Raw genomic sequence first — 18374 nt, 5'->3', positions numbered from 1 at the left:
GTTAAAAACCTTTGGATTTTAAAAAGGCACAAATACGAAAATGATAAATTGAAATAAAATTTAAAAATGCTATAGTAGTCGAATGTTCAGTAGTGGCATTAGCAGTGCTTGGTGAGGTATGCGTACTTATATGCAAGATAGTAAACCATGTTTCTATTTGTTATTGTGTGTGTGTGTGTGTGTGTGTGTGTGTGTGTGTGTGTGTGTGTGTGTGTGTGTGTGTGTGTGTGTGTTGTTAGGCATTTGGACTTCAGCAGTGTCTTTCACTCATGCCAGAGGTCACGCCTCACCTCAAGAGCCATCAACCATTAGGGCCATTAAACCAGACAACAGACTCCGCCCACTCCGCTTCTCTCTTGCATGACAACTTCTCACATGATCCAGACATAGATCTAAACAAATAAGGGTTGTCCTGGAAACAACAAAACCTCAACTTGTTTCATCATTAATCCTTACATCTACATTTTCAACATGACACTGATTGTACAGCAGTATTCTGTTTGATGTATCTATATCAATAGTCAGGTCAGTTTTTTATGAAGAACCTGAAGGAGTTTGATCCATTAGAGCTGAGAGTCTAAGCCATTGTGAAGACGTTTTAACTGAGAACAAGAGAAGAGAGAGAGAGAGGGCAGAGGTTGACCTTCACCACTGGATTGATGTGCGAGTCTCTGTCTGTCTGTCTATACATGAGAACGGGAGGTCAGGTTGAGCTTTAGAGGCCGTCTGCTCCTGAACGGCAGGAACCAAAGGATCTTCCAGCGAGTGCCAAACACCTCAGCCATCGCTTGTTGCCACGACCGCCCTGGGCCACTGGGAGAGCAGAATAAATTAAATTACATGTCGCTGGTTCATGTGAAATTATAATATATAAGATAGACAGAGATGCTACAAGCATTATGGGTAATGAGATGATACATTTCATTAGTACTAAAGAGCAGTCTGCGGTCAGTCTGTAAAACAATTTTCCAGGGAAATTAATATGGATGAAAAGCATTTAGTATCTACTCACCTATGTCAATATACTATCCATGTCCAGAAAGGCAATAAAAACATCATCAAAGTAGTCCATGCGACACCAGTGGGTCAGTTAGAATGTGTTGAACCATCGAAAATACATTTTGGTCCAAAAATAAAAAAAATACGACTTTATTCAGCATTGTCTTCTCTTCCGCGTCTGTTGTGAAGAGCCTGCGCGAGACTAAAGTCACGTGACTGCATTGACGCGGATGACGTGTTATCTGGTGCGCCCCAGCCGTTTTTTTTGTTTTGTTTTTTGTGCACCCGGGCTTTGTTTACAGTCTGAGGGAGACACACGCTGTAAATTAAAAAAAAAAAAACTTCACAAACATGTCTGAGGATAACACATCATCTGCGTCACTGCAGTCACGTGACTTTAATGCGCTTCACAATGCGGAAGAGAAGACAATGCTGAATAAAGCCGTAATTTTTGGACCAAAATGTACTTTCGATGCTTCAACACACTCCAACCGACCCACCGATATCACATGGTCTACTTTGATGATGTTTTTATTACTTGCCTGGACATGGACAGTACACCGTACGTAGATTTTCAACGAAGGGTCAACAAGCTCTCGGACTTAAACTGTGTTCTGAAGATGAACGGAGGTCTTACGAGTTTGGAACGACATGAGGGTGAGTCATTAATGACATTATTTTCATTTTTGGGTGAACTATCCTTTTAAGTAAAGCTGAAACCGATTTAAAATAATAAAGATACCTCCAACAATGACTGGTTTTAATACAGAAGGGGGCGAAATTCCTTTCATTTCTCTTTTTCAAACACATTTTCAAATCAAATCAAATGTTACTTGTATATCCATCCTGATTGGTTGATTTAAACGGCAAAAGACCGTTTAGTCTTGCATGCTTCGCTTGATGTGATATTACGTGAAAATATAATTAAAATAAAACACATCTTCATACATCACATGCCATCTGTAAGAGGACCACCACTGCTGACCGACTGTAAGATGTAGCAAGTTTAGATACTCACACATCTTCCATCATGTGGGACATCTTCTCTATAGTAGTCGTGTCCTGTAGTGGAAAACATGAAAGATGTTGATATCACTACTGATGTATGATTTCTTATAAATGTAAAAAACAACACAGCATCGATTCACGAAAATATCTGACATCGAGCCAGTGGATGCGAGTTGGATCTGTTTTTGATCTTTCCCACGCTGAGAGTAAAAGCGCTACAGCATACACAGAGACAAAAGAGAGACAGTGAAGCTGACAACAGCAAGACTCCCTTGGTGCCCTCCTCACCTTGCCAAGTTGGCACGGGGGCAAAAGGGCATCTGCCTGCGGACAATAGGCCTGCGTGCATAGGGATGCTAAAATCCCCCCTGCTTGCCAGGTGAAGAGACGTGGCAAAACAGACAAAAAATATGTAAATAAGGCTGGATTAACAGAGGCGAGACTGAGGGGACTGGTAGTGGTGAAAGCGTGATTGACACTGGGTTCCTCAAACAATCTGTGCTTTGTGTATGTACCAGCAGAGAAACATATAAACAAGGCTAGTGTCCAAGCAGTCATCAGGTGTTATGTAAGGATTCCTGTAAGTTGTAAAGGTTGAGGATTTTGCGTTAGCAATGAAGTCAGATCCTAAACCGCTACTGGACACGCTCTTGGCCATGGGCGGCCAGCGGCGTGCCAATCCGACCTGGCTGAGAATCAGGCTGGCCTCAAAGAGGATGTGTGAGGAAAGGATCTTAGCAGGGATGAGTGCTTTAGTCTGTTAGTTCAATTGCTATGACTGGCACAGAGCGACGGGCTAACCACCCCGTCAGCCGTTAAATCTTGTAGCACATCGCGCCATGGGATGGTAGGCGAGGGAGCAGGTTTATGGATAAGTAGAGGGTTAAAGGAGAGCACAGGACATGAGATAAGGCAGCTTAACATGGACTCTTAGCAACACAAGTTAGATTAGTGCTGTAAAAGTGTCCTGCAAGTTAGTAAGCATCAAAGCTCAAGTAATATACAGGCCAATGAGAAACGTACCAGCAGATTGAGATTCATAAATGAAATTGTATATCCGTGGTGGCGCAACATTTTCAAAACTGTGTGGGAATATGACTCCCAAGAGTATCAGTAATGTTGTATGTGTTACTCAATAATAATTTTATAGGTTAGGTTATGTCTGAGCTTGGTGAAAAAGGTGTAAGCTAAAAAGAGATCAGCTAAAAAGTGAAAAAGACTTACTGCAAGGATTCCAGTGACCTGCGAGTAGAAAAGGCCGCTCATTCCCCCAAACATGAGCAAGCCCATGAAACAGGACACACGTATTAGAGCTAATTCGTGACGTACTGCAAACTCCCCCTAAGGAGAAAGAAAGGGTTACAGACATATGGTCTATGCATTCAGATCCAAATCACAGCACCTCACTACCGGCGGCTGTGTGAAGTGATGTGACACCTAATGTTTGTTTCCTTTGCTGAAGGCTTTTCTGTTCCTAGTTACACCAAATACAGACAAATACACAGAATCCAATATTTTGGTTGTTGTTGTGATGAAGTTAAGCTATTACAAGAGATAACACCACTATCTCTCACACACAGCCGTTGCTGTACACATTTAAATCACCGCTTACTTCTCAATTGCATCTGTTTATTTACACACAATGCATCATAGAATAAACAAAAAAAGAAAATTGTCCAATGACAGCTCAGCTGGTCTAGTGTTACTGTGAATTCAAGCTGAAATAACGCTACTGTCAATTTTAACATTTTCACAGAAACACTTAAGATTTCTGCTAGTAGTAAATAATGAAACTGCAAAGACGCTTGTACAATAAAACACACTTGTGATGATTTCCTGATGAACGAATGTTGTTGTTTATTTGCATGTGCAATTTGTGTTCTTTGCAAATCAATATGTAGATGGAGTGGCATTTACTACATAAAGCCAAAGTTCTTGGAGAAGCTCTGCAAAATCGCGTTCATAATCGAGGAAAATCTACTCCGAAAATCTATGCGATTTTGCCGAGCTTCTCTGTGAACTATGGCTCTGTGTAGTAAACGCCACTCCATCTGAAAGCAGCTGATGGCGATTTACTTCTAATGAACCGGCTTTACTGATAAAACACGCATGAGAATCGCAGGCAATTTTTTGCACAGCCCTAACTTAAAGGTTTGCAATAAAAGATTGTGAATAAGGTACTGTGTTTTATAGCACCGCTAAATAAATGCAATTCCAGAAACATTAATCTGCTTTTTATAAAGCTGAAAGTATATCTATGCCAGGTTATAATACTTCATCATTTTGTTATGACCATCAGAAAATGTATGTGTCATTTAAAGCATTTAACACTTTGGTTTGGGCATATGGTATCAAGTGAAGTCTAGCACTGACTGATCAACATGCACAAAAAAAATGCATCTGGTGTTAAAGGAATATTCCATTTTCGTAAAAGAAAAATCCAGATAATTTACTCACCACCATGTCATCCAAAATGTTGATGTCTTTCTTTGTTCAGTGGAGAAGAAATTATGTTTTTTGAGGAAAATATTCCAGGATTTTTCTCGTTTTAATGGACTTTAATAGAGCCCAACATTTAATACTTAACTCAACACTTAACAGTTTTTTTCAACGGAGTTTCAAAATACTGTAGACGGTCCCAAGCGAGGCGTGGGGGTCTTGTCTAGCGAAACGATTGTCTTTTTTGACAAGAAAAATAAAAAATATCCACTTTTAAACCACAACTTCTCGTCTAAATCCGGTCGTGATGCGATAGCGCGACCCCACGCAATACGTCATGACGTCAAGAGGTCACAGAGGACGAACGCGAAACTCCGCCCCAGTGTTTACAAGTGTGTTGAAAGAGGACCGTTCCGACGTTGCTGGTTGTCGAATGATAATAATTAATGTCTTTGTGTCAGTTTATTGTTTACAATGGTCCGCAAATGTGCGTTTTATATATGTAACACGTGACCTCCCTACGTCACTACGCATTTACGTTAGGTCGCACTGGACCGGACCCAGACGAAAAGCTGTGGTTTAAAAGAGCATATTCTTTTATTGTTCTTGTAAAAAATGACAATCGTTTCGCTAGATAAGACCCTAATGCCTCGTTTGGGATCGTTTATAGACCTTTGAAACTCCGTTGAAAAAACTGTTAAGTGTTGAGTTAAGTATTAAATGTTGGGCTCTATTAAAGTCCATTAAAATGAGAAAAATCCTGGAATGCTTTCCTCAAAAAACACAACCTCCCCTCGACCGAACAAAGAAAGACATCAACAACCTGGATGACATGGTGGTGAGCAAACCATCTGGACCCTTCCCCCAAGAAAATGGAATATTCCTTTAAGTTCAGTTTCTCTCATTCAAATTAGCAGCATTCAGCACTTTGCAGTAATGTTAATGCCACCCCTAATCTCAGTTAACAAGTGTAAATCCAGTGCTAATTATCATCCATTGAGAAGATTCTGCTAAACCACAAAATAAGCTATAGCAGATAAATTAAAAATGACATATATGTACTATTTCTGCATTAGTATAAAAAGTGTGCACAGTTTGCATGTATAGGACAATAATGCACACATGACTTGACCTTCAAATAAACTGTAAATTACTGTAATTATTCCTGATTTAGGATTGCTTTGAAAAATGTTACATAATTTTAGCAAAAACTTTAATTTAACTTAAAATTTATTTATTTATTTAAAGGGGTCATAGTGTAAAAATCTGACTTTTTTCATGTTTAAGTGCTATAATTGGGTCCCCAGTGCTTCTTTCAACCCAGAAAACATGAAAAAGAACAACCCAGTAACTAAGTTTTGGTAAACCATTCTGTACAAGCATGTGAAAATTAGGTAGTTCAGTTTTCGCCTGTTTTGTGAGGTAGGTAGCAAGGCCAATTACAATAATACTGCCCCTTAATCTCAACTATCCAACCACAGCACTGCCATTTAGTGCAGAAAGAAAAAAATTGACAGCACAATTGAGTTTCAATTTCAACAAACAAATCATTGTGATCAGTGTTTGCATTTCAAAGGCTCATTTGCATTTTAAAGGAACAGCACATTTTTGCTCAAATGGATACAAAGTGGCAATTTTAACATGCTATAATAAATTATCTGTGGGGTATTTCAAGCTAAAACTTCACATATGTACCCTGGAGACACCAAAGACTCATTTTACATCTTAAAAAAATTTCATAATATGACCCCTTTAAAACTGCTCTCACACACCACTTTAAAAAAGCACTTTTTAGTAAGAGTTGCTAAAAAAATTTATTTTATCACTTGTATGTTAGACTTTATGTAATGTTTTACCATATTACTGCCCATATGTATCGTGCTTGCGTAAAACAATGTGCACATTCAAGAAAATGTGGAGGCTCCACCCGTATCGTGAAGTATCTAGCTGTTCATTAAAATGGTCATTAATTGAGTTAAAACTATAAAACGTTCAGCGCTTGGAACAATAAAACAGAGGTGTGTTTTTGTATGCTGGCCCTACCCGGTCCACCGAGGACAGTGGCTGGAAGTAGTAATACTGGCAAAAGTCCAACACGAGCGTGTAAAGACTCAGAACCTGAGTGTAAAAACACAGCTGCAAAAAGAGCCAGTGGTTATCCTCCCCAACACAATTATTAATCCTGCACAGAGAGACAGAGAGAAAGAGAGAGAGAGAGAGAGAGAGAGAGAGAAAGAAAATGAGAGTATGTAAATTTCAAAATAAAAGTTATTTCAATGTCTAAACTAATAGGCTAGTAAAAACAACCAAATAATTGAGTAAGTATTTTTAGGTAAACTCTTTCTTTAAAGGAAAGTTCAGAAGCACCAAAATAAGAAATATGAGCAAGGCAAAACGGTTGAGAAGGGCCAAGAAAGAAAGCAGAGCGTGCCAGGTCAAACCGTTATTCAAACGAAGACGGAAATTGATACGGGCACATTTTTTTCCTGTTCTTCTTTTTGCCATTACAGGCGATGACAGGGAGTCACGATTTACTGAATCCAGACAGACAGCAGCCTTCTTCAGCTGTACTGTAGGACCGGACTTAAAGCGAGTTGCTCTGGTCACTCGATATGGCTTCTCCCTCCGTTTTACCTCTCTACGGAGATCTCATTAAACTTTCTCCATAAAAAACCCCACCAGGAATGTAAAGCTGTCTAAGGTACAGGGTCTTTTAAGGTTATACTGTGACCTTAGGTCAACAGGCCTCGTTCCAATTTGTATCTTAATTTGCTATCAAACCTTGTCAACATTTCATATAACCTAACTGAGATTTTAAGTCACTTTCTGAATAATAACGAAAACTGTTTGTATGAAAGTAAGTGACATTGAGGTTTTCTTTACCAGGGACAGTGGTGGTCCATGCGACGCACACAGTGGCCGCAGCGGCTGCAATGGTGTGACCTCTTTGGCCTCATCATGTTGCATTTATTGCAGAGTTCCCAATCGTCTCTCTCTGCAACAACAAGGCAGGAAAAAATTATATGATGAACCAACAATAAATCTACATGCAAAAAGGTCTTGATCACCATCTAGTGGTATATTGAAATGATTTTTAATTTGCAGAATGAGTGTGAAAACACATTAATAAAGGAAAAACAACAAATACACTATATGTATTATTGATTATGCATTGATACGTGACTTTTATACTTAGTTCATTGATAAGTACATATTGCTTCAACACAAATTGAAATAATGTATGGCATTTCTGTACCACTAGCATCACCAAATTAAAGTCTAATGCAACGAATATCCATATTGCCTTTGTGCCAGATAAATGCTGCTTAAAAATAAATTTAATAATTTGAAAGTTATGATTGATAGATTAGGTGTTAAAGGGACACTCCATTGAAAATAGGCTCATTTTCCAGCTCCCCTAAAGTTAAACATTTGATTTTTACCTAGTGGTGGTACCACTTACAGCTTAGGATAATCCATTGAATCTGATTTAGCATCAGGCTAACCAAAGAGCTTTGATCTTTTTCATATTTAAAACCTGACTCTTCTGTAAATACATAGTTTACTAAGACCAACGGTAGGGATAGGGATGTAGGGATATTACGCACTGCGTAAAATCATTGCGCCTGCTGCAGCCATGTTACGGCAGCAAAGTGCTTGATTATTACACCAGAATGAGAGTATAGTTCCTACCAAATCTGCCTAGAAAATCCCAACTTTTAATTTTCCATCGGTCTTACACGATGTAACTACAGAAGAGTCAAGTTTTAAAAAGGAAAAGATATCAAAACTCTTTGGTTATTTTTAGCATGATGCTAACGGTCTAATCAGATTCAATGGATTATGCTAAGCTATGCTAAAAGTGGTACCGCCAGACCCAGAGATCAGCTGAATGGATTTCAAAACTGTAAAAATCAAATGTTTAACTCTAGGGGAGCTGGAAAATGAGCATATTTTCAAAAAAGTGGAGTGTCCCTTTAACTAAAACAGTAAGTGTAGCTAACCACATTTTTAAACTATAGTTTATCAACTTCCGATTATGGGTAGCATGTGATGTAGCTACATCAACACTGGTAGCTACAAAATATTAAGGGCCAACACAGTTGCTCACCAACACATTCATATTTGAGACTTTGGGCGTATCACCTGCATCATCACGAAAAACACAGGCATAATGTGTGCATAAAAATCTTTATAGGCCAATAGAACATCATTGCACATCATAACACTATGAAAACTTTTGTAAGTAAAATTATATTGCACCAATTGGTGGGCTCTACTGCCCTCTTCTGGTTGAGCGGGATTTATAAAGTGAACATCTGCTCTCTGCCAAGATTCTGCTCATTTAAAAGACATATGAACACATTCCTAGTGTACATAACTCTCACAATCTGCCAGTATTTACAGTTAAAAAACAAAGTCGTCTATGAGGCAGTTAGTATTTCGATTAACTTTAAACTACAATTCAACTATATCATGCACTATACAACGGTTCCAATCCTTGATTCTGATTGGTCAATAGCTGTGTTTTATATATGATAAAACACAGCTATGACGCTGCACCCAACGATTTTGTGTATCACTGCGCAGCCCACCACCCTTATCAATGCAACCATATGTGAAACATTCAGCTGCTGTTCACAGTCGATCAGGGACTATTTTTTCTAGTGGAAGGAATGTTTTTAATGATTATACTTCATGAAAGTTGGTTTGATACATATTCTATTGCTTTTATTTGTGTAAAACTTCATTAAAAACGTCCTCAGCCATGACTTATTCACAATACAGCACAGCCTCTCATACCTTACTGCGTACAAAAACTCTAAATTGATGCCTTCTGCTGGAGCATTCCAGGGCAGGAAGGCATCAAGGGCAAGGCATGTCCGAATCCAATGTTAGGTTAACTTTCTGACTCCTGAGATCTTGTCCCAAAATTCTATGCCTGTGCACGCATGGGAATGTGATTGGTCGAGCCTGGTCGAGTTCGAAAAAATAAAATGGCAACCAAGAAAGCGGCTGGAGCACAAATTTATGCTAAATAAATGTATATTTTCAATTTTTAATTGCATTTCTAGTAGTGCTGCACAATTAATCGCATCGCAATCGTAATCACGATGTCAGCCTGTGCGATTATATGACAGCAAAATGTTGCAATTATATTAAATAAATAAATGTGTGGACTTGTAGGTTGACAGTGATCTGGTAGCTAAAAAAAACTCTATGTCTGTTGTATGGCGGTATTTTGGATTCAGGATTACTGACACTGAGCAGTTGCTACATCACGTGGCAATACGAAAACATTTCTAGTTTTACAAATACACATTTTAGCTAAACTGGGTGTGGATTTTCCTTAAAACCCATCAAGTTGACTCATGATACCATCTAGCATAATCGCAATCGCACGTCGCAATATTAGCATTAATAATCGCAATGGGAAAAATTACCCAAATCGTGCAGCCCTAATTTCTAGCAAGAAATTTGTATTGTAGTTTTCAAATATGTGATTAGTTATCACAAAAACGCTCTCCGTTTATATTTCAAACACGTTGCCTTTGAAGTGTGTCCGAAAGCGTTTCTCTTAGCTGCCTTCATGCCTCTGAAGTCATTGCCTCATGAGGCAGACAGGCAACAAGTCAGCTGCCTAAGTTTTCGGATGCAGCCAACATCTCAATACATTATAAATATTACAGATCACGACAAAACTCATTTGTTGTTCCTTTCTCTATTTTGTGGTTTTGTGTGGACACTTGTCTTTCACAATTGCTATTATGCTAATATTGCATCCTAACTTAGTTTCAAAGGTGCAAAGTCCATTTATTGCTATTAAAAAATTATAATAATCAGGGCAAAGACTTGTTTTTAGATTTTAAGAAAGAATTAAAAATCAAACGTTTTGCTTTTCACCTGCAATTGGAATTTTGGGATCCTGAGCAAGTCTTCCAGGGTCTGCAGTGGAAGCCCTGAGCAGTGCTGAGACACACAGCAGCGATGCTAGATAGTAACCTAAAGTCAAAAATTAAGAGTGTTTTAACCACAATATTTCTCAAACTTTCTGTTCAAAGCAAATTCTATGTCCCAAACCTTAAGTATTACTCTTCTGCAATACAAATTGACTTCATTCAATTTTCTTATATATATATATAATTTTAGTTTTAGATCATGTAAACTAAGGTAAACTGTAACTAATTTCATAATATTGACATTGCTATTGCCTTTTCAATGGTGGTTGGTGTTTTGGGTCTGTTTTGCATATATTAAATCATTATTAGTAGTCTAGTAGCAAAAAAGAGCGGAAACAAGATGTGAGCTAGGATAACAGGGGTTCTAAATGAACACTATTGTAAAAGAGAACTAGGTTTGTAATTTAACATTTCACGCGAGGAAGTGTAAAAAACCTGTTTTGCAACTCTGTTATCAACTAACCCACATTATCTAAATGTACTGCTCTGTTCTGAGAGGAATTCCGGTTGACTCATATTAATGTACTGCACAGACCAGACTGTGGAAGGACGAGGTTTCAGCGAAACTATTCTACTGATGCCAACACGTGATAGGAGCTGTTATCAGAAGAACATGGTCAAAGTATTTTTTTCTATAGTAACTTACAGACCACTAGTGCAGCAGGTATGTGCCCCTCTGCATAGTGTGGCAACAGCACCAGCTTGGGAATGAGAAGGGTGTTGTAAAACCAGATAAACAGCACCGTGCTTATGCAGAACCAGCCCATGGGGTCCACCACGAAATGCAGACGTAGCTTCATCTTTTCCGGATAGCGTACGTGGCAGGATAACTGATGCAGCTCCTTAACACAGGCAGAATGTAGCCAAAAATACCGTTTAATATGGAAAATATTGATTTGTTCGTAACCAAAACAGGATATGAAAAATGAAGCGGCTGGTCTTTATTACTAAATCATTCACACTTTAAAGTCAATGTCAGAGGATGCTTCTATACCAGCTCGATTGCATGCTGTTATTCAAATAAAAAATGCAGACATACAACAAGTGCTAAATAAAATACTGAGAATTTCTGAAATTAATAATTTTATGAGAATGTTTATGTCAATAATACAATTTTTCATAAAAAATACATCTAGCAGAAATAGAAAAACGCTAAACAAAAGCACTTTTAGTAGTAGTCTTAAACTTTTAATTCTTACTTTATACTAATAGCTTTCAATTTTGCTACATGACTATAAAACATGCACTGTTTATTGTATGCTTTAGTGTTGAAACTTGGTTCAACAGACTGTAGTATCACTTGAATGTAAGTAAACATGTGAAGCTAGAGGGTTTTGGTAATATAAGAACTTGCAAATGAAGTAAACAAAGCAGGTGAATAAACCTTAACATCAGTGAGTATTGTGCCTCTTTAATGGCTTCAGTCCACAGAAAGCACCAGCGTGGTCTTAGCCATGACAACCTAAAAAAACACAAAAATTAATTGTTTGATCTTGATATGCAATAAACCATTTATTTTTTAAACAGATGTCTGGAGAGTTGCATAACCTCATGCTGTGAAAAGAAAACCACTGACTTTTTGAAACTTACCATTAAAACAATAATACCCTTTTCTTTTTTGTATGCACATTTTAGGTGTGTCTAGAATAGATTATCAGAAAATGCGATACTTTGGGTGATTGATGAAGTCACGCGAGAGACATACTGGGCTGCACTAGCTTTGTTCATGTTCACGCCCAGGATCTTGCGAAATACAAGCATTTTATTAAATTGATATCATTGTTAAAATGGATAAAACCTAAACATAATAGCATTATTAAATTACCACACCGTCCTTCTTAAAACGCCTATGTTTTCATAACAGATACAGAGTGACAGTTATCTTCTTCTTGACAGAAGAACCACAGTTTAAGGATAAATTTGTTGATTTCATAAACGGCTAATTTAAATAACAACTCACGTGTCTGTATTTTGTGTTACTGCTGTGCATTTTATGTCTATAAGTTGTAAACATGTACTCAGTAGTAGCATAGCAATACCTTAGTGATGCCCACGAGGATGATACACAAACCCACCTGGTAAACAGCTGAAGAAATATCTCGAAATACAAACGCACACAATGAGAAAATAAACGTTACGTCAAATAACCCGACTTAAAATCATATTTACCAATGTACTTATGCGCTGAGCTCAGTTACGTGTGGAGTTTTTGACGTTGGTTTCTAAAGATTGGAAGATATCACCTCTTCCTGGACTGTGATTGTACGGAAGCCGCGAGGTGTGAAAAGAGACATTCGTGCGGTCTGTATGTGAGAATTCCAACCATCTTTAAGGTTGTTTTTGTTTTTTAAGTTTTCAAAATAAAGATAAAAATCCAGTTATACCATACGGTTTTTGTTGTTGCTTTAGATTTAATTGAAATAAAGTTACACGTGTTTTTCTTTATTTTATTTTGTTTTGTTTTATTCTCATATTATTCTGTAAACCCTGATATTTTTGCCAGTGTGTTTTTATCTATTTGTATGTTTGATTATTTGTGTGTTTGTTAAGTGTTAAGTAAAAAAAAAATATGTGGGGAAAAAACGTTCTGCTGTTGACGTGCTGTTGACAGTAACAAATAAATCGAAATCCTTCCACAAACACACACGCACGCATTTGAGCTATGATATTTTATATGATATTTTCCATCCCAAAAATCATACCCCATGATGCGATCCTACCCTAAAGTTTTAATTATAATTTTTATTTATTTATTATTCACTCTGATATTTTTCGGTGTGGCCTTTCTATGTAGGTAGGTCGTCGAGATCAGTGACTTTTATTTTGAAGGATTTTCGGTCTCACTGTTATTTTTTATTTGCAGTTACGCTCCGACTACTTTATTCAGATATTTGGTACCAGATTCATACCATGAATTCTCCTGCCAAAAGCAACGAGGGGGATCATGTTATATCCAATGTGTCGAGATGTGTAGAAAATGCGCTTGAAGTGGCTCTGCGCGGCGCGTTTGAAGTCGCGCTGGAGATCGCGGTGAATGAAATAAAAAGCAGTTTGATGACTCAAGCGCTGCGCGATCAGATAAATGAAACCCAACAGGAGAACATCACTCTGAAACTACGACTACAGCAGGTCCATGCTGAACAAGGCAACCCAAAACAACTCACTGCTGATCCGAACCAGAGCATAATCAAAGCGGGGAACCTGTGTGAAAAACAGGAGTCTGATGAATGTGTTGTTAACAGTGCAAAAAAGAAAAGTGAGCGGCTAAATGGACGTCCATGTGAAAATAACACACATAACGATAACTCAGACCCAGAAAATGAGTTTAAAAAGAATCACATACAACATATGGTGTATGAGGCAAGTGATCAAGACCGATCATCATTTCAGTCTGTGTTTGAACAGGTTCAGGTAAAGAATGAAAAGCCAGAACCAGTCTTGGATGGCAGCTCAGGATATGTTTCTGATGTTAGACCGGACTACTGTTTTGTCCAGAAGTCTAATAAGGAGCTTGGCCTTAATAAAATAGCGTTAGCCCAGTCTAAACTGTTAGAAGATTGGATTCCTAATGCAGAGCAGCAACACAGTGAAACATGGCCCAGCCTTGATATTTCATACTATAATATATACCAATCCAAAACTGTTCCCATAATTATTGTTTTCTTTGCATATATATCCTCTTATTAATATATTTTTGTTTCCACATTTCATAGATATTTCTTTAGGTACCCCAGCAATCAGTTTGTTTTCCAGTGATTGTGTATCTCCATTCTCCACCCCATTTGATGGCCTCCACCAATCATCAGACAAGACCTCCCTCACCCTGCCGCCCCAAAACTGTAGAGACAAGTTGAGGAGAAATGTCCAGTCCAGCCTGTATGTTTGTAAATTCTGTGGTCATGCCTTTCACAGTGAAAGTGATCTACATAATCATCATGTTCAATATCACAAGACTGTATTGAAGAAAGTGAGGAAAGGTGCCAGTGCAGCCAAGCAAAAAAAGCAGAAACGCCAACGTTTCCCTCCTGGGTCCAGCAAAATTTACTGCACTGTGTGTAACCAGGTCTTTAAACGCATGGAGAACTTGAAGACTCATTTGCGGATACACACTGGCGAGCGTCCTTACGCCTGTTCAGTATGTGGGGCACGGTTTCGCCACGCTGGGGTGCTGACACGGCATTTTCGCATTCACACAGGGGAAAAACCTTACATATGCTCAGAGTGTGGAAGAAGTTTTAGGAACTGCGGAGGTCTACGCATCCACCAGAAATCACAGTCACACAGTAGAGAAGTGCATTCATTGAACAAATGATGCTGCAGAAGGTTTTTTATTGAAGAGATTAAAAACTGAACAGCTAACAGCCCCTTAAGATTCAGTATTCAGTACTTTACACACAGACCCACACATATTCATGCACAAACATTTTGGGAATATTTCATAGACCAGGAATACTCATCTTGGCTACTGGGGGCCACTGTCCTGCATACATAAGCTCCAAGCCAATCAAAGTTTTTAGGTTGGAAATAAACTCTGCTGGTTAACTAAATAAAAAAATAAAATTGATATAGACTAAAACTAACGCACACCCCAAGACTAATGAAAATATTTTTGCTTAAAAGAAAATTATTTTATTTATTTTTTTTACAAATTAGGACACCTCAAATGTCCCCAATGGGAAATTTAATTAGATTTAGCCAATGTAGATAAGTATCTGTAAACACATTAAAATGCATATGAAAATTCTTAAATAATAGTAGGTCATCACATTTATTTATCATGGTAAATGGGATAAATATTTAATCATAAATACATTTAGCAATCTAAAATTTTTATAAGAAAGTGCGTGTAGGAACTCTCACAGTGTGTTATTTATTTATTTATGATCTTATCATTTTTGTTAAATATATATTAGTGCTGGGCAAAGATTAATCGCGATTAATCACATACAAAATAAAAGTGATTATTGGTATAATATATGAGTGTGTGCTGTGTCTAATTATTATGTATAAATATATACACACACATTCATGTATGTATTAAAGAAACATTTATATGTTTATATATATTTATTTATATTTTTATATAATCTATATTAAATATAAATTTAAAAAATGATATATAAATAAAACAATTTTGAAATGAATATATGAATGTGTGTGTGGTTAAATATACATAATAATTAGACACAGTACACGCACATATATTATGCAAAAAAAAATCACATTTATTTTGTATGCGATTAATCTTTGCCCAGCACTAATATATATACTTTATTCAGCACCTATTAACATTAAGTGGCTTGGCATATCCGAACTAGGGTTGAAAAATTCTGGGAATTTTGGAAACTTTCCATGGAAATTATTACACATGAAATATGAAAATAGTGGGACACATAAAGATAAGTCAAAATGTAGAGAAAGATAATGTTTGTTTTGTGATACAGTTTGTATAAAAAATGTATCTTAAATTGCAACAGAAAGCTCGTTGAGTTCAGTGACTTTAATTTTGAAAGATTTCCGGTTTCCAGATAAACCCGTTCCTTCAGCAGCTAGTAGAGATACGCTGCCAATAATGTTTAAATTTACTTTTAACCTTTAAATATATGGTACCAGATTAAAGACTAAGTATTTTTGATGATCATGGATCATCGTGTCAAAGGCATCGAGGAGGATCATGTGATATCAGCGGTGTCAAGGTGTGTAGAAGATGCGTTTGAGGTCGCGCTGGAGATCGCAGTGAATGAAATCAGCAGACTGATGGTTCAAGCGATGCAAGATGTCCGCAAGCAAATACATGAAACCCAACAAGAGAACATCACCCTCAAACTACGACTACAGCAGATCCACGCTGAACAAGACAACCCAAAACAACTCGCTGCTGATCCGAACCTTTACAGAGTCGACTCGGACAATTTAGGTGCAGATACATCTGTGAATGTGTGTGAAAAGGAGTCAGAGGAACCAGATGAATATGCGAGCTGCGAGAAGCTGCGTCAATCTTTTCATGATAAAGAGGATGATGGTTATTTACGCTCAAATGAAACACACGAATCAGACAATAATGGTGCGTTTCTTTCAGGTCCTAACCAAAGATATAATAAATCTCTTCTAAAGCAAAACCATGGATTTGTATAGAAATAATATTTCAAAGTTTGTTTAAGTTCAGGAGGAGCATGTCATGTAATCCAACCAATCAGTGAGAAGAGTTATAGCAGTGCCTCACCTCTGTCACGTGACAGTTTTTGCAGCATCCTTTCTCCATCAGCTCACTTGGACGTGTCAAATATGCCTTGTTATCATATTTGATTACACATTAATGGTATAGTTCACCCAAAAAAAAAACTTTTGTCATCATTTACTCACCCTCATGTTGTTGAAAACCTGTATCAATTTCTTTTTATGACGAAAACAAAGGAAGATAACCAAACTGATCAGAATCCCCATAGTATTTTTTTTCCTATTATGGATGTCAATGGTTCTTCTGATAGGTTTGGTTGCAAATTATGACAGAATTTTTATTTTTGGGTGAACTATTCCTTTAATGCCAACCCTGTGAATGAGCTGTAAACTTTTACTTCCAGGTAACGGTTGTATGCACATTCACAAAAATCAAGTTTTGATTTAAGCGTCACGTAAAATATTTCATTTTGGGGTGAACTATTCCTTTAAAGTTTAAGCTGTTGTTACATTCTTTACATTTTTTAAATGCCAATTTTGTGTCTTGATGTGATTTATGTCTTTACAGAAAATGATACCCCAGACCTAAAAATGGAGTTTAAAACCGATCACATGCAACATATGGAGCCAAGCGATCAGGACCCATCATTATTTCAGCCCACGTTTGAGCAGGTTCAGGTGAAGAATGAAAAGCCAGAACCAGAGGAACCAGTCTTGGATGTCAGCTCTGGGTGTGATTCTGATGTTGAACCAGACTGTTGCTTTGACCAGAGATCTAATGAGGAGTTAGGACTAGACAGAATAGCCATGGCCCAGTCTAAACTGTTAGAGGATTGGAGACCTGATTTACAGCAGCAACACAGTGAGACCGCACCACTGGATCAAAGACCCAGCCTTGGTAATACTTAATACTATAAACAAGTTTCACTATAATAAAATATTTAAATCTTGTAATGAGTTTATGTTTTGTTCTGTATTTTCATAGATATTTCTTTAGGTACTTCAGAAATCAGTTTGTCATCCACTGGCTGTGCACCTGCGTTTTCCAACCCATTTGATGGCATCCACCAGTCAGCAGACGAGACTTCCCCAATCCAGCCTCCCCAAAACTGTAGAGACCATTTGAGGACAAATGTCCAGTCCAGACTGTATGTTTGCAAATCCTGTGATCATGCATTCCATAGTGAAAGTGGTTTACATAGTCATCAAATTCAACACCACAGCAGTGTATTAAAGACAGTGAGTAAAGGTGCCCATGAAACCAGGCCAAAAAAACAAAAACAGCAACTTTTCCCACCTGGCTGCAGCCCGTATCATTGCACTGTGTGCAATCGGGACTTCAATCGCCTGGAGAACTTGAAGACCCACTTGCGGATACACACTGGCGAGCGTCCGTACGCCTGTTCAGTATGTGACGTACGGTTTCGCCATGCAGGGGCACTGACGCGGCATTTCCGCATTCACACTGGGGAAAAACCTTACGTATGCTCAGAGTGTGGAAAACGTTTTAGGAACTGTGGAGGTCTACGTTTCCACCAGAAATCACACAGTCCATCAGTACATACAGTGAGCAAATAATACTGCAGAAGGTGGTGATATATGCTATTTTGCCTTTTTATTAAAGATATTTATTAAAAAATGTAAGATACAACACCTCTCTTAAGTTTTTGTGTCTTTTTCACACATATCATAGACCAGGGGTCTCATTTATAAAGCGTGCGTACACACAAAACGGGGATGAAAACATGCATATGCCAGTTTCCACACAAAGGTTGTAATTTATAAAAAACA

The 18374-nt window shown here is 37.7% G+C and overlaps 2 protein-coding genes across 7 annotated transcripts; one reads left to right on the top strand and one right to left on the bottom strand.

The window, feature by feature from the left end:
- Nucleotides 1-204: 204 nt before the first annotated feature.
- zdhhc21 (zDHHC palmitoyltransferase 21) lies at nt 205-12718 on the bottom strand. Of its 4 annotated transcripts, XM_055212011.2 has the most exons (10): nt 12576-12677; nt 12446-12492; nt 11791-11868; nt 11053-11248; nt 10351-10449; nt 7330-7441; nt 6490-6628; nt 3232-3348; nt 2018-2061; nt 205-813 (listed from the first exon to the last, which is right to left on the bottom strand). In XM_055212011.2, exons 4-10 carry the CDS (start codon nt 11204-11206, stop codon nt 684-686), a joined length of 795 nt encoding a protein of 264 aa, XP_055067986.1. In that variant the 5' UTR covers nt 11207-11248; nt 11791-11868; nt 12446-12492; nt 12576-12677; the 3' UTR covers nt 205-683. The 4 variants fall into 4 exon arrangements, with proteins under 4 accessions (XP_055067986.1, XP_055067992.1, XP_055067978.1 ...); XM_055212017.2 differs by lacking the exon at nt 12446-12492 and having other exon boundaries at nt 12576-12718; XM_055212003.2 differs by having other exon boundaries at nt 12482-12698.
- A 3147-nt stretch (nt 12719-15865) lies between these two features.
- On the top strand, nt 15866-18236 carry LOC129449170 (uncharacterized). 3 transcript variants are annotated; one of them, XM_055211962.2, is made up of 3 exons: nt 15866-16470; nt 17152-17481; nt 17581-18236. In XM_055211962.2, the coding sequence occupies exons 1-3, from the start codon at nt 16041-16043 to the stop codon at nt 18159-18161; spliced, it is 1341 nt and encodes a 446-aa protein (XP_055067937.2). In that variant the 5' UTR covers nt 15866-16040; the 3' UTR covers nt 18162-18236. The 3 variants fall into 3 exon arrangements, with proteins under 3 accessions (XP_055067937.2, XP_055067944.2, XP_055067932.2); XM_055211969.2 differs by having other exon boundaries at nt 15870-16323; nt 17569-18236; XM_055211957.2 differs by having other exon boundaries at nt 15885-16470; nt 17569-18236.
- Nucleotides 18237-18374: the final 138 nt, after the last annotated feature.

The sequence above is a fragment of the Misgurnus anguillicaudatus genome, chromosome 21 (assembly GCF_027580225.2).
Source record: "Misgurnus anguillicaudatus chromosome 21, ASM2758022v2, whole genome shotgun sequence".
Lineage (NCBI taxonomy): Eukaryota > Metazoa > Chordata > Actinopteri > Cypriniformes > Cobitidae > Misgurnus > Misgurnus anguillicaudatus.
Note: the sequence above shows the minus strand (reverse complement) of the source record. Positions and strands in the feature narration are given on the sequence as shown.

Bases quoted from the DNA above. Each gene is read 5' to 3' on its own strand.
- zdhhc21 (XM_055212017.2), bottom strand. From the start codon at position 11,206: ATGAAGCTACGTCTGCATTTCGTGGTGGACCCCATGGGCTGGTTCTGC. The intron at 7,442-10,350 runs GTGAAAAGCAAA...TTGTTGTTGCAG, and splicing joins TCCCAAAATTCCAATTGCAG to AGAGAGACGATTGGGAACTC. The intron at 3,349-6,489 runs GTAGGGCCAGCA...CTTTCTCCTTAG, and splicing joins CACTGTCCTCGGTGGACCGG to GGGGAGTTTGCAGTACGTCA.
- LOC129449170 (XM_055211957.2), top strand. From the start codon at position 16,041: ATGATCATGGATCATCGTGTCAAAGGCATCGAGGAGGATCATGTGATA. The intron at 16,471-17,151 runs GTGCGTTTCTTT...ATGTCTTTACAG, and splicing joins ACACGAATCAGACAATAATG to AAAATGATACCCCAGACCTA. The intron at 17,482-17,568 runs GTAATACTTAAT...GTATTTTCATAG, and splicing joins GGATCAAAGACCCAGCCTTG to ATATTTCTTTAGGTACTTCA.